Below are 15973 nucleotides of genomic sequence, written 5' to 3'. Positions count from 1 at the left end.
GATGCAGCAAAAGCAGTCCTAAGGGGGAAATACATCGCAATACAAGCATCCATTCAAAAACTGGAAAGAACTCAAATACAAAAGCTAACCTTACACATAAAGGAGCTAGAGAAAAAACAGCAAATAGATCCTACACCCAAGAGAAGAAGGGAGTTAATAAAGATTCGAGCAGAACTCAACGAAATCGAGACCAGAAGAACTGTGGAACAGATCAACAGAACCAGGAGTTGGTTCTTTGAAAGAATTAATAAGATAGATAAACCATTAGCCAGCCTTATTAAAAAGAAGAGAGAGAAGACTCAAATCAAGAGGATACTTTAGCACTTTGGCAGAAGAGGTAAAATGCCAAAGGCTTTTTTTTTTTTTTTAAGATTTTATTTATTTATTCATGAGAGAGGCAGAGACATAGGTAGAGACATAGAGGGAGAGGCAGGCTCCCTGAGGGGAGCTCAATGAGGTACTCAACCCCTGGACCCCAGCATCAAAACCTGAGCCAAAGGCAGATGCTCAACCACTGAGCCACCCAGGAGCCCCCCCAAAAGGCTTTTGGATTTACATAAAAATTAGAGAATTAGTTTCTTAAATAGAAATAAGTAATAAATACTGAGACAGGAGGAGTGTTTGGAAATGTATTTACTTTAGTAATCAAGTGCATTTTGGTGATCAGGTAATCAGAGTGCATCCGTAAGTAGAGTCTTAATTCAGAATAACTTCATATTTGATAGTTTTCATACTAGTATATTTTTTATATGAGCAGTCATCTGATTTATAACAAGATGTAACAATATTTAAAATGTTACAAAATATCAATTTCAAAACAACATAAAAATGAGTATATTTAACCATAAATTAAACTCATGACAGAGCAAACGGGTAAGAAGAATAATTCATACTATAACATACTGCTAACATGAGCTGGCAACAGAGAAAGTTAGTAAAAGAAGGCAGAGAAAATCTATCTTTTAGGAATTAGAACCAAGGGGCTTCATAATCAATTGGCATCTGCTCAATATTGTACCTATGGTTAGAAATGTACATTATGGGAACCCCAGGGATATTCTGGATCCTTTGTTTAGGGTCCCAGTCAACTGTGGCCATAATGTAACACTTGTGCTGAGTTACTCTGTACGAAGCAGTCATCTGCATGGGTTCCTTTGTGTGTGCATAGCAATTGTTCAAATCTTGGATTCTTGGCCATCACTCAATACTTTTGCCCCAGTTTCTCAATTTCAGCCATTACACAATTATATACAAGGGATACACTTGGTATACAGACAGTCCATCACTGACTGTACTAAGTCTAGTTTGGCTTTAATGGAAAAATTGATAAAGTTGATATCTACCAGGATGTGGTAAGGTGGGCCCAGCTGTGTGTAATATTGGAAGAATAAGCAGGAAGGATGTTGGGGGGACTTCCCTTTCCTTGAGTATACTGGGATCTTTCTTTTCTTTCTTTTTAGATTTTAATCTATCCTTCTCTTTAAGCCTCTGATCTTGGAGACTAAGCATTTGCTTCATGTTCACATACTCTCTTCCTGTCTTTTGCTTCCCCATGTTTATGCCACATTCTTGTTTCTTCCCTCATACTAGAATTTTTCATTTATTTTAATCACCCCTCAGTGATATTCTTTTGGGAGATGGAAATAAAATGACAATTGTTTATATATGTGTTCTCTTTCTTCAAGGTGAAACAAAATCATATGTCATATTGTATGATTTGGAAGACATTCAAAAAAAAAAAGGAAGACACTCTAACTCTGCATACTCTGCATTTCAGAGTTACGATATGATCTTCTATCATTAAGGTTCTAAATTTTTGTACACAAAAATAGGAAAAAATAAACGAATAAAAATGAACTCAACATTGCAAGTTAGAAAAATGTTCATTTTCTGAAAATAATTGTAAAAATTTTTTATTTAAACCTCACAACATAAAACAGGTTGCAAAAAAGAAAATCATCCTACAATCTATGGGAAAATAAAACATAGTTGAATGGAAAAGAGCTAAAGCTTTCAGTCTAAATTATATTCATTTATTTTTGTGTAATTTATTAGAAGAATCTTCAGGCAAAAAGAGCCTCCTTTTCCTTCCATATATGTTTTCCCTTTAATAATTTGTTCCATGTTTGTGTATGTATATGTGTGTGTAAACCAAAATGGAAGTCTTTTAAAAGACATGTTTAGGAAGCAAAATTGACTTCTCTAAAATCTTGTAGAAAGTGAAACAAACATCCTAGAATTTTAAATTTTAAATTAAATATTTTAAATCTATCATTCTACTGTTAAGGAATTAATTTTAAATGTGATTACTCTAATGCCATAGAGTAGTGATTCAATACTGTTGTCTTTTAGTTTCTGTAGATGGCATTCATTTATTTCATCGACAATAGTACGTAGCGTTTTGAGAAAGGGTTTTGTTGTACAGACCTAGGGTTTCTGCTTTTACCACTTACAGTGTGTGACCTTGACATGCCATTGGTGACATGCGACTAATAATTGCCTGCCTCTTGGGGCTGTGTGAGAGGGAAATGAGGTGATGACTTGTATCATGTTTAACTCATGGTAAAGGCTTAATAAATGTTAGCTTTTGGAATTATTATTACCTTACCAAACAGTGCTAATATTTGTTTATATATATTTGTTATTTAAATTATGATGCTTTTAAAAAAGAATGTCAGGAACTTACAGTCCTGGGATGTGAAAAGGTTGTTTTTGATACAGAGGTAGTACAGGTATGGAAGGAGGAAGATCCATTATTAGTTATTCATTAAATTGTATACATAAGTTATTTGACTTCTATTTTAAAATGTTTTCAACAAATTTTCAATAGGTTGAATTTATTTTTCCTGGCTTTCTATCTTAGGTAATATTTAGAAAAGAGTCTGGCACATAATAAATAGTAGTACATATTTATTTAATAAATGAATTAAAATAAATGAATAATTTAATAAATAAATTAATTAAGTAGTAAATATTTATTTAATAAATTTATTTAATAAATGAATTAATAAATAATTAAAAGAGTGTTCCTTTTCATTTATACCAATCTTTACTAAGTACAGTATCATCAAATATTTTTTTCATGCATCAGATTTTTTTTTTTGCCAAGTATCTATAGTTGGAAAGGAATTTGCATTGTTAAAAGGTATTTGGCTTTCAAATTTTATTACAGTTGTTTATTTTTTTCAGCTTTCTTGTTTTCGTGTGTATAGAACCCTGGCTTGGCCAATTTGAATTGCCACAGTAATAATAAGAACTAATATTTCTTAATCTTAAATCCTATCCTACTAAATCTTCACAGTAAGATTTAGGATCTGAAAAGTAAAGTTAATGAAAGTAAGTAACTTGCTTATATTACAGAGCTTGTAGTCAAGCTACAATTTGAATCAAGACCCAGGGTTTTAACCACAATTCTGAAATGCAAAATCAGATTGGGGACAACTTTTTGTGTTAAAGATGAGCATTAAATTAAAATTTAGTTCATAATGGTATATGTTTTATATTATTTAGAATGTGAAAATTGTGATGTATTTAGAATTTTACTTTTAACTGAAATAGAAAGTATTTCCATTTTAAGCTTGTATCTCATTTTCTCAAAGTATTTGTGTATCAGAGACTGTTTTGAAAAAATTTTTTTTCCTGAATTTAATTCTTTTCTTGCAACAGAGAAGATGATTAAGATATAGGCAGACACACACACACACACACACACACACACATGACCAGTAGCCAACTGGTCTGTATAAGAGGGATGCAGTGGGCACAACAATAGCTCCCCAAAGAAGTCCTTCTTATCCTTGGAGCCTGTGAATATGTTGTTACCTGGCAAGAGGGAATTAAAGTTGCAGGTGGAATAAGGTTGCCAACCAGCTCACCTTAAAATAAGGAGATTATCCAAGTGGGCCCAATGTAAGGGTTCCTAAGAATCCTTAGGAAGGAGACAAAAGAATCAGAACCAGAGAGGACATTGTGAGAAATATTCAACTGGCCATTGCTGGCTTTGAAGATGGAAGGGAGGGCAATAGTATTCAGTGAAGTAGGTGAGACTTTAAGAGCTAGAAAGGCAAAGAAATAGATTCTTCCCTAGAGCATCCAGAAGGAACACAGCCCTGCTGACATCCTGACTTTAGTCCAGGGAGATGCTTTTTGGACTTTAGACTTCCGAAACTATGAGGTGATAAATTTGCATTGTTTTAAGCCACTAAAACAAAACAAACCAACAAACAAAAACAATATGGGCAGAGACAGAGTAGCTGAGAAGTTACTCTTTATAGGAGATAAAATTTGATTTAAACTCTTCCTGTGTAATTTGGAATGCATGGCTGGCTCAGTCCCTTGAGCGTGTGACTCTTGATCTTGTAGTCATAAGTTCAAGCCCCATGTTGGGTATAGAGATCACTTAAAAGACTAAAAAATAAAAAACCAATCCTATGAAATAGTTACTGTCTCTATTTAAAATAAATAAAATCTTTCTGTTAAATTTAATGATATATTATTTAAAAACAGCCTTTACCAAAATATAAAAGCATAAAGATTGTCCATATGAATACTATATGAAATAGACTTGTTTGTAGAATGAAATTTTATATTGAACCTGATTTTTAAATTACTGATTCAATATATTGATATGCTTTCATTCTTATAAATAGTTGAGGGAGTCTTAGAAGAGTTTCTACAAATTAATAACTCTGGAATTTTTAGATAAAACATTTTTAAATTTCATTAGAAATAATTTTAATATATTATAAAAATGGGTACCTCATGATCTAAAAAATTAGTCCAAAGAATCAGAAATTTTCATTAGAAATAATTTTAATATGTTATAAAAATGGGTACCTCATGATCTAAAAAATTAGTCCAAAGAATCAGAAATCTTAAAGAGATTTTCTTTACATCTAATTGTTTTTAAAGATTTTATTTATTTATTCGTGAGAGATACAGGCAGAGGCAGAGGCAGGCTTCTTGCAGGGAGCCGGATATGAGACTCGATCCTGGAACTCTGGGATCATGCCCTGAGTCAAAGGCAGACCCTCAATCACTTAGCCACCCAGGTGTCCCCTTTACATCTAATTTTATGAGCTAGGGGCAGCATTCCTGTATTAAAAATTTATCTAAAAAAGCAGTCTCTAGATATGTACTTAGGTAGTTCAAATTCTGATTTGTACTCTAAAGTAAAAGAAATAGTTTTAAGTGAATGGAAAGGATAATATAATTCTATGGATAATATAATCCACATACTTTGATCTATGGCTTTTTGACATTATTTTAGTGGGCATTGATGAACACACTTGATTTCAGATTTTTTTAAAGATTTTATTTATTTATTCATGAGAGACACAGAGAGAGAGAGAGAGGCAGAGACACAGGCAGAGGGAGAGGCAGGCTCTATGCAGGGAGCCCGACACGGGACTCGATCCTGGGTCTCTAGGATCACACCCCAGGATGCAGGCAGCACCAAACCGCTGCACCACCAGGGCTGCCTGATTTCAGAGTTTTCTTAATTCTGATTCTTAGTTGTTCCCTTAATTAGTCTATGATTGCCACTTGAATTTTACATATTTTGGTAGATTTCCAAGAAAATTAATAGCAGCCACAATTATATATGTATATGTTTTTTGATATAAAATAGAAGCTTTTGATTGGACTCAACAGAATCATACATCTTTTGGGTCATATTCATGAAGCTTCTCCTGCATGCATATAGCTGTTACCTTCTTTGGTTTCAGATAAACCTATTGAAGACAAAAATGGTAGAACTCTCATGAGGCTATTGGAATTTCCACTTCAAGAAGTAAGAGTTAATAAAGGCAAACACAAATTAGTCTAATGGGTATTCAGTTTTTGCTTGGTGGCTTTCAGAGTGACTTGCCACTTTACAAAGGGGCAAAGAGACTAACAGATGGTAAACCTGTGAGTTGCAACCTCTGCTTTTGCCCCTCAGTGTCATCACATGAGTCACAGTCTTTAAGGCTTTGTCCCCAAGGCTTAATTCCCCTAGGAATTCTCTGGTCCTATTAATAGGAAGCTGACTGTTGTTGTGTCTAAGCATAATATTAGCCTATTTTCCTTTTTTTTTTTTTTTTTTTTAAAGGAAATGTCATATTAGCCTTAGAGATCACGGGTACTAACATGTTCATTGGTCAGCCTTTTCTGAAAAGAGTAATAATGGGAAGTGAGAAAATAAGCTCTGTGAAAGGAGTATGCTAAGCTAACATAATTAACAATCTTTTAGTTATTGTAGTGATTATTTTCTTAAAGGTTATTATTGTTTGATTTGAATTCAAATTGAATACATAATAATTCTCTTTTTGCCACTAAAAACACTGATAAAAGATGATTTGGAATTCCAAATTTTCCATGTGGAGGGGAGATTTATTAGGATATGAAAAATATTTAATTTACATGTTTCTTTCACAGATATTCCAGACCAAGATTCTAGCTAGGAATAAACCTTTGAAAGGACAGAAAATTTTTTGCTAAGTCTAAAGAAAATTGTTAGTTGCTGTACAAAAAATATGTTGTGTACAGTTTCCACATTTGAGATCTTTGAAAATTGAATCCATCTTGGACCTTAGCCATTTGTTACTGAAAGTACAAGAAAAACATTAATGTGGATATGTTTCATGGAGTCCTAGGATTGGGAGGGCTTTAGAGATAATATAATCTAATTTTTTCATGTTTTAGATGAGGAAATTGATACCCAGTGAGGCTTAGTGACCTAAGGAAGGTCACAGATTTGCAGTGCTGAGATGTCTTCACAGACCTCTGTAACCTATACCATGCATCTTAACGTCAGTATCAGTGTAAAACTCAGTCTCTAGGTATCTGCTATAGCACAAAACCATTTTATTTAATATTTATATCCAAGTTAAGTTTAGGTTTCTTGCCCTTGCTAGGACACAGTCTTTGTTTTGTTTTGTTTTAGTTGCCAGATATACTAGTGAATTTTTGTACTTAAAATTTTTTAGAATAAGAAAAAAGTGTCAGAAGCTCTGTGTCTTTATTATATATTCTCTAGAAACAGAGAAAATGGCATCTAACTTTGTGCAAATGTTAAGTAAAATGTAATTAAATTGTATTTGTGGAATAATGAGTTCTGAGCCAGTAATAGCTCTGGGAACTGAAGCTCATTTATAGACTGTTTCCTAAAGCTAAGTACTCAATGTACCCTTCAGACAGCAGAAATGTCTGCAAGATACCGGACATCATCTGGAAAGATACAGGAAACAAAACAGAAAGCATTTTCTACCTTTATACAAAATTACAATGCATGAAACATTACCCCTGAAAATAGACTTTTGTTTTGATGACCACTTCTTTAAGAAAAATGAACTTGAACTAGAAAAGTTATTCTAGACAATAAAATAACCACTGAGTTGGTCAAGTAGGAGAGGGTATTGCCAGCATGAAATGAGAAAATGATTAGTATTCTTAGAAAATTGAAGCCAATAGTGTTTTTTTATGTGTATATATTTTTTTTATTGGAGTTCAATTTGCCAACATACAGTATAACACCCAGTGCTCATCCTGTCAGGTGCTCCCCTCAGTGCCCATCACCCAGTCACCCCATCCCCCACCCACATCCCTTTCCACTACCTCTTGTTTGTTTCCCAGAGTTAGGAGCCTCTCATATTTTGTCACTCTCTCTGATTTTTCCCCACTCATTTTCTCTTCTTTCCCCTATAATCCTTTTCACTATTTTTTATATTCCCCATATGAGTGACACCAAATAATGATTGTCCTTCTCCGATTGATTTACTTTACTCAGCATAATACCCTCCAGTTCCATCCATGTCAAAGCAAATGGTGGGTATTCGTTGTTTCTAATGGCTGAGTAATATTCCATTGTATATATAGACCACATCTTCTTTATCCATTCATCTTTCAATGGACACTGAGGCTCCTGAAGCCAATAGTGTTTTAAACATAAAGCAATCATCAAGTGAGTAGACACTATAAAAAAATGAAGAGGGTGTCTATTTATCAAATTTAGCAATGCTAGAATGACCAGACATTTTAAAAAGTTTATCACATAGAAGTTTAGAAAAGGGAGTACTATCCCCCAAAAGGGGTGGCCACTTTTAAACTCAGTATCCCAACTCTCAGGTAAGAATGAAGAATTTTAAAAGATTTGATAAACTCATGGATATTTTATTCATATGAATTGAGAGAATAAAAATATATCGTTGAGAACTTGTCCTTAACTTTTTGCAGTTCAAGGAAAACACTTCATGTGGTTGTAGTAGATCAAGATCCAGACTCAGGGTGAAAATTCTTATGATCAAAGCCAAACTTTTTCATATCCCTCACCCCCACTCCCAGTATTTATTAAGAGCAATCTTCAGTTGTTTAAAACTAGAGGGAAAAATTATATTAATTGAAAGTTTAGTGTTCATGTTAAAAACCATACAAATGTTAAGCAGCAAAGCAAAAAGCCAGGAAGATGAGTAAATCAAATGCCATCCGTATGATGCTTCTTGCATCCCAGGGCTTAGTTGAGCATCTGACTCTTGGTTTTAGCTTAGGTCATGGTCTCAGGGTCATGAGATCAAGTTCTCCCTGCTTGGCACTGGGTCTGCATGAGATTCTCTCTCTCCCTGTGTCCCTCCCTCCACTCATGTACTCTTTCTTAGAAATAAATTTTAAAAATCTTAAAAAAAAAAGGAATTCTACATCCCAATTATATAAAAGCCCGAGCAAAAGCGGAGTTCCACAGAAATTAAACTGCAGTCCTGCTTAGTTGGAAGGGCAGGGGGAAGGAGACGAGAAGACTCTGTGCTGAGTGCAGAGCCCAACATTGGGCTTAATCTCAGAACCTTGAGATCTTGACCTGAGCCAAAATCAAGAGTTGGACATTTAACTGACTGAGCCACCCAGGCATCCCTCTTTTAGATCGTTTTACCTAATTTTGGACTCTGAAATGTCCTAGAAAAGTCTAAAGCATTCAGTTGAATGTCTGTAAGATTTCTCTGTATTTGCTGTGTACCCAGAGAAACAAATTTTAGCATTTGATTTTTTGGGAAAAAAATCATTTTATGTTTTACTTGGTAGGAATAGAAATATACAGGTTGAGAGTCAACAAGCATTAACATTTTTGACGAGTTAATATAAATGGAAAGAAGCTTATATGATTTATTTGAAATTCCTAACTTCTCTTTCAGGGATTTATGGCATTTATTGATAAGAGTTCCCTGATCTTTTCCTTCGAGAATGTAGATAATAAAGTATTACCCTGTAGAGATCATCCAGTTATATAATATTACTGTATTTGGGGGATTATACTATATTAAGATATAGTTCAGAACACTTTTTTCCTCTTGAGATTTACAGGAGAGAGACAAGTCTATGGAATGGATCTGAAACAAAGCTAATAATAGACTTGAATTTAATTAATTTGGGTAACTAAAAGTACACTGAACCTAATGAGATCTGGTACTTGGTTTTTCTAAGATGGATTATTCATGACTTTTTTTTTCCTCCTCTACTTCCCATAGGAAACCAGTTTCCTCCAATTGCAGCACAGGACCTTCCTTTTGTTTTAAAGGCTGGCTACCTTGAAAAACGCAGAAAAGGTAAACTAGAAGATTCTAAAAAAAAAAAATCTACAAATGGCTTAATCCTTACATAAAACATGAGTGCAGTATACATATGGAGCCAATATTCTCTTTAAGCGATTGAAGGAGTTTTAAAACTGTAGGAAAATCCGAATAACATTATCCCCACCACAAAATACAGTTTTTAGCTCTAATCAATTTTTGATAACAAAACATTTGGTCAGGTTTCTAGTTGCCAATCTTGGTTATTTGTAAATGACTCAGGAGCAGTTTCCTGCCTCTTCGAGGAAGGCTGAAGGCCATGACGGTGTTTTCAAGGATGGGATTTCTCCCCTTTATCCCACCCGGCTGAGCAGTAGGTTATCCTGCACCTGACCAGGCATATACCATGTCTGCTGTGGTTCATATCAAGCCTGGCATATTGTTTGCCATTTTCTGTTATTCATTCAGTGTTCCTCTCCATTGGCTCTGATAATCAGGAGTTGACCATATGGTCTCCTTCTTTCAGCACCAGTATATAATGGAAATGAAATATGGAGGTGGTGTTATATGGGAAACAGAAAGCAGAAAGTCTCTTCATTACCATTTTGTTTTTCTTGCAGGTAGTCCCTTTGGGCCTGTCTATTTATATTCCATTTGCTTTCCTTGGATTTCTTAGCTGAATTTTCAAGCTGAAAGAGATAATAGTAATCTAGGTCAGCTTCTCCCCTTCCCCTGCCCTTTTATAACATGAGTAAATGAAACCCAGATGAATCTGTTGTCTCAAAGCTGTATCGTCACATGCCCTCTAGACTGTCCCTGTCAGGAAAGTGTGTTAGCCGCCAGTGTAGCAGTCCTATCTCCACTTCACTTTATTCCTTTTAGCTTCGTTTTTGTTTGTCTCTTGGAGAAGAAGATACAAATTAATTTGTCACAGAATTTTAGTGCTAACAGAAACCTTAGAAATCATGTTAACAAACTTTCCCTTTTACAATAAGGAAATGGCATTACATTTATGTTGTATGTGTAATGTGTATTATCTAAACTGTTTCTTTTCCCCCCCTTATTGTAGATCACAGCTTCCTGGGATTTGAATGGCAGAAACGCTGGTGTGCTCTCAGTAAAACAGTATTCTATTATTATGGAAGTGATAAAGGTAGTATTGGTGTTCATTCATATCAACTTATACTGTAGGAGGGCTTTAGGGGCCATTATATACCTCCATTTTAGTACCAGAGTAAACTGAAGACAAAAAGAGAAAGAATAACTGAGAATTTCAATAATTATAGTCTAAGACTGACTTATAGTTCTATTTCACTATTTGCCAAATGCACCAAATTCCAGAATGCCCTAAAAGTTAACACAATTGTGTTTTACTGAATTAGAAAAGAGATGAAAATCTGTGTGGCTTTTCACTTTAGGAAATACTTATCATCCAAGGTATTGTAGAATTTCTAGAGAAGTTAAAAACCATTGTGGTTATGAGAATTTTGAAGGGAGGAGAAAACAGTATATTACTCTTTTAAATATTTTAAAGATTTTATTTATTTATTCATGAGAGACACAAAGAGAGGCAGAGACACAGGAAGAGGGAGAAGCAGGCTCCATGCAAGGAGCCCAATGTGGGACTCAACCCAGGAATCCGGGATCATTCCCTGAGCCAAAGGCAGACACTCAACCACTGAGCCACCCAGGTATCCCCTCTTTCAAATATTTTAAAAGAAAAATTTAGGTAAAATGAAATCTGTGCAACACCTTTCTCAGCTTCTTTTACATATTTAAATAACGACAGCAAACACCTCTATAGCGATTACTGTTCTAAGCACTTTAGCTATATTAACTGGGCTTACTACAACTCTGTGGGGTAGGTACTGTTATTAGCTCTTTTTATTTTACTGTTTGGAAAACTGAGGACAGAGAGGTTAAATAATTTTGGTCAGAGTCATAGAGCAGGTAAGTCGCAGATGTGGGAGTTAAGCCTAGGCATAATGATGAAGTCCATGCTTTAACCATTAATTTAGAAAGAGTAAGCTACATTCGTAACTTTACCTGCTAATTAATACATCTTTTAATCACAGCCAACGTAATTTTAAGGTCAGTATTTGAACAAATAAAGCCATAAAATATTGAAATTTAAAGAATATAAGCTTTCTTAGTTTTACTTTTTCCTAGGAAAACCAGGTCAGAAAGCAAAGTAAAGGTAGTATAGAAATAGCTAACATTCATTTCCAGAAAAGACACCTAAGGAGAAAAAAGGCATACAAATCCAATATCACTGAATATAAGATTTCCCATGGAATTGTTTGGAAATGTATGTTTCATTTGATATCGCTTGGAGTTTTTAGTTTTTTTCTTTATTATAAAACTATGCATATATGATTATTATATGTATTTCAGATAAATTTGAATTATATAGGTGATGCTAGAAGTTGGTCTCACCTTTTGGCTAATGAAGTTAGCAAATTAAGAATTAATTTAGTGGCTAGTTTGCATTCTGACACTAATTTACAATATGTTTGAATGTAATAATGGCATCAGTGAAGTATAAACTATAGACAACTATCATCAGGCAGCCTTCTTCTGCTAAGGGTAAGTAGGTGATTTTGTCAGAAAATTTAAGCCTAAGTTCAGTTTTGATCACCATAGTCATAAACATACATGATTATGACAAATATAATTTGGTACACAATTGTGAATTGAGATCATGATCTTACTTTTCCACAAAGAAATATCGTCTATTTCTTAAGACTAGGGGATGGAGGTTTCATATCCTTGTGACTCTGGTTCAGTTAGGTTTCTCATTTCTAATTTCTTTAAGACTCAGTGAATACTAATGTTTGTTTCCTCCATTCCTAGTCCTAACTGGGATATACACCTGTTAGATCAAAAATTAGCAAGAGTTTTCCCAAAACTTAAGGAATGTTTACATTTATTTCAAATAAGCATATTTATTTCAGTAAATAGATTCTAGTTATTTTGCGGAGGTATTAGTTAAATTCCTTTTTTCTGTTCTTATTTGACAAGAACTTATGGTAAGAATGATCTTTGTAATTTGTATTTTAACTTTTTTGGTACACTTAACCATCTGTACCATCACCGCTTTTTAAAAATTACTCTTCTAGTGTTCTTATTTTATGTAGATAGTTGAGGATGGTGTATCTTTCCCACAACTTTTCCCTGTTACTCTGAAGTAGCCATTGAATGTTCAGGTCTTTTTTTAGCAGTTCTTTTGGCTACTTTAGAATTTTTGGCCAGTTCTTTTTGGGACTCAGAAAACAGATCTGTTTTTAGACATTTTTTAATTGTTTGTTTGGCATGATCCTAATTTCCTTCCTTTGTATCTCTTTCTTTTTAGGAAAATGTACATGTCACGTGAAACTTTTTCTTTTGTGAAACCAGAAAGCCAATTTGTACAGCCTGGTTTATTATGTATGTGAATCATTTGCTTAAACTTTGGAAAGAGCTCTTTAGATATATGAGAAATGTAATCTTCCAACTAAGTAGGGTTTAGATAAATGGATTATAGAGGCACAGAAGGAGTTGATACCACTTACTAGGTTAAACTGTACTTTGTTACTGTTTGACAGATGCATAGTTCACATTTTATAACTTACTATGTGTGCCAAAAAACATTTTGACCCATCAGGATAGTAATGGCTTAGAAAGAGTAGTTCCAGCCTCTAGGGTAAATAATGCACTTACCTTTGTAACCATAAATAATATCTGTATTTATTATTCATGACCATTTGTAGCCCTTAAGATAGATAGATAGATAGATATAGATATAGATATAGATTTATTTTATCACTTTATGAAATCACATCCATCCTTTTTTCCCTTTCCTCTTCCTTTGATTGTCACAAATCCTATTCATCAAACTTCTTAGGTTTTAGCTATTCAGAGTACCATCAAGGTAGTCATTCATTCACTTACTCATTTCTTCACTTTTTATTGAATAAGTATTTATTGGATACTGGGTACTGGGGATTCAGAGATAATCCTGTCTTAGAGATCCTCCCCGTTTGAGTTTTGTGGGTATCAGTGAGAGGAAGAGGAAATCGTGAGATTAGAGGAGGGGCTGAGTAGGTAAACTGATCATTTCAATGCAGAACAGTAAGTGATTTAAATACAATGTCTTTGAATAAGAAGGGAGCAATGGCTAACTGCCTAAGGAAGTTAGGGATTACTTCCTTATGGAGAGGACCCTTCTCTGGGCCTTAAAGAATGAGTAGGAATTTGTCAGGTGAAGAAGGGGTAAAATGGGCATTCGAGGCAGGGGAACAGCTGAGATTCTGAGCTGTGAAAGCCCTCAGATGATGCCATGGTTGGAATTGAGTTAGAGCACAGAGTGAGTGAGGGAAGTGGGCCCACAGGGCTAAAGTGGATTTGAATCAGATTGACAAGAGCCTTATGAGAATAAGGGCTTTGCTAAATACTCTGTCTCAAACGTGACCTTTAAGCATACGGCTCTACCACCAGATTTGGTTTTTAGGAAGCAATCATGATAGGCTTGTGGAGGATGAATTGGAATGGGTAGAGACTAGCTACTGAAGTAGGCAAGGCAGGAAAGGTTAGTAGTCACGGCTCCTGGGAGTCATACTAAGGATTTTTGTGCAGACTTTTCTGGCTCCAAAGCCATGTTCTTTCTACATCTTGGTTGTTATCAGCCCCTCTAATATGTGTATAAATGATAGCCCATTTAGGAACCTGTTCCAAAGTCATGGCTTTTGTTTTTTATTTTTTCTGTTTAATCTCTATATGATCTTGAATCAGCATTATGAACCTTATCTCTTCCCACTTTTTAGAGAGAAGTAGTTTATAGTATCTCTTTTATTCCTACTCAGCAGGTTTTGTTGCCCTAACCTCCACTGCCCAATTAAAGAAAATTCTAGTTGCCATTTAGTATGTGGCAGCTGCAAGTTATCTTTCGTCTTACCAAGTCTTCTAAAATGTTCATCAAAAGTTATTTATTATACCATATGTTTATAATTTTTTCATTGTAGTATCTTTTCAACATATAATAAAAGTCACTAAAGAATTGGACCTAATTTGTGCTTTTCTATACATTAATAATAATGAACTACCAGAAAGAGAAAAAAAATCAGTCTTATTCACAATTGTATCAGAAAGAATAAAATATCTAGGAATAAATTTAATCACAGAAGGGAAAGACCTACATATTGAAAACTATAAGACATTAATGAAAGAAATTGAAGAAGTCACAAATAAATAGAAAGATATGCGCTCATTGATTGGAAGAAGCAATAATGTTAAATGTCCATACTATGCAAAGAAATTACAGATTCGGTATAACCCTTATCAAAATTCCTATGGCATTTTTTAAAGAAATATAACAAACAATCCTAGAATTTGTATGAATCTACAAACAAACAAAAAAACAAATAGCCATAGCAACCTTGGGAAAGAATAAAGCTGGACGCATCACCTATCCTGATTTCAGACTATACTACAAAGTCAGAGTAATTAAAATAGTATGGTATTGGCATAAAAGCAGACACATAGATCAGTGAAACAGAATAAAGAGCCCCAAAATAAACCACACATATATGGTCAATTAATTTATGGCAGAGAAGCCAACAGTATACAATGAGGAAAATACAGTCTCTTCAATAAATGGTACTAGGAAAACTGGACAGCCACATGCAACAGAATAACTGGACCACTATCTTAACCATGCACAAAAAGTAACTCAAAATGTATTGAAGACTTGAAAGTAAGACCTGAAACCATAAAACTCCTAGAAGAAAAACAGGCTGTAAGCCCCTTGACATTGATCTTGGTGATGATTTTTTAGAATCTGACATTAAAAGCAAAAAGAACAAAAGCAAAAATAAATAAGTGGAACATGTCATACTAAATAGCTTCTGCTAAGCAAAAGAAACCATCAGCAAAAAGAAAGCCAACCCACTGAATGGGAAAAATATTTGCAAATAATATATTTGATAAGATGTATAAAGAACTCCTATAACTCAGTAGCAAAAAAAAATCCGATTAAAAATAGATTTAAAAAATCTAATTAAAAAATTTACCAAAGAAGACAATCAGATGGCAACAGGTACATAAAAAGATGCTCAGCATCACGCATCATCAGGGAAATGCAAATCAAAACCACTATGAATATCACCTCACAGCTGTTAGAATGGGTGTCAGAAAGCAATAAATAATAAGTATTGGTAAGGTTGTGGAGAAAAGGGAACCCCTGTGCACTGTTCATGAGAATGTAAATTGGTGCAGCCACTATAGAAAACAGTATGGAGGTTCCTCAAGAAATTAAAAATAGAATTACTATATGATCCAGCAATTCCACTTTTGGGTATTTATCTGACGAAGATGAAAACACTAATTTGAAAAGATATATGCACTCCATGTTATCCACAGCATTATTTACACTAGCCAAGATGTGGAAACAACCTAAGTGT

The 15973-nt window shown here is 34.2% G+C and overlaps 1 protein-coding gene and 1 pseudogene across 5 annotated transcripts in view; one reads left to right on the top strand and one right to left on the bottom strand.

Annotated features, from left to right (window-relative positions):
• Positions 1 to 15973, top strand: part of SKAP2 (src kinase associated phosphoprotein 2) — a 177929-nt gene that overhangs the window by 94815 nt on the left and 67141 nt on the right. For 4 of the 5 annotated variants that reach the window (XM_038557172.1, XM_038557171.1, XM_038557173.1 and 1 more), the window contains exons 5-6: positions 9495 to 9572; positions 10606 to 10689. In XM_038557172.1, coding sequence (XP_038413100.1) covers positions 9495 to 9572; positions 10606 to 10689 — 162 coding nt within the window. Of the gene's footprint in view, positions 1 to 9494; positions 9573 to 10605; positions 10690 to 12888; positions 12963 to 15973 lie in introns of those variants that run through there. The other variant, XM_038557175.1, reaches the window with a different exon arrangement.
• LOC102153940 lies at positions 970 to 1554 on the bottom strand (annotated as a pseudogene).

The sequence above is a fragment of the Canis lupus genome, chromosome 14 (genome assembly GCF_011100685.1).
Source record: "Canis lupus familiaris isolate Mischka breed German Shepherd chromosome 14, alternate assembly UU_Cfam_GSD_1.0, whole genome shotgun sequence".
NCBI classification, from domain to species: Eukaryota; Metazoa; Chordata; class Mammalia; order Carnivora; family Canidae; genus Canis; species Canis lupus.
This window is presented reverse-complemented; position numbering and strand designations above follow the sequence as displayed.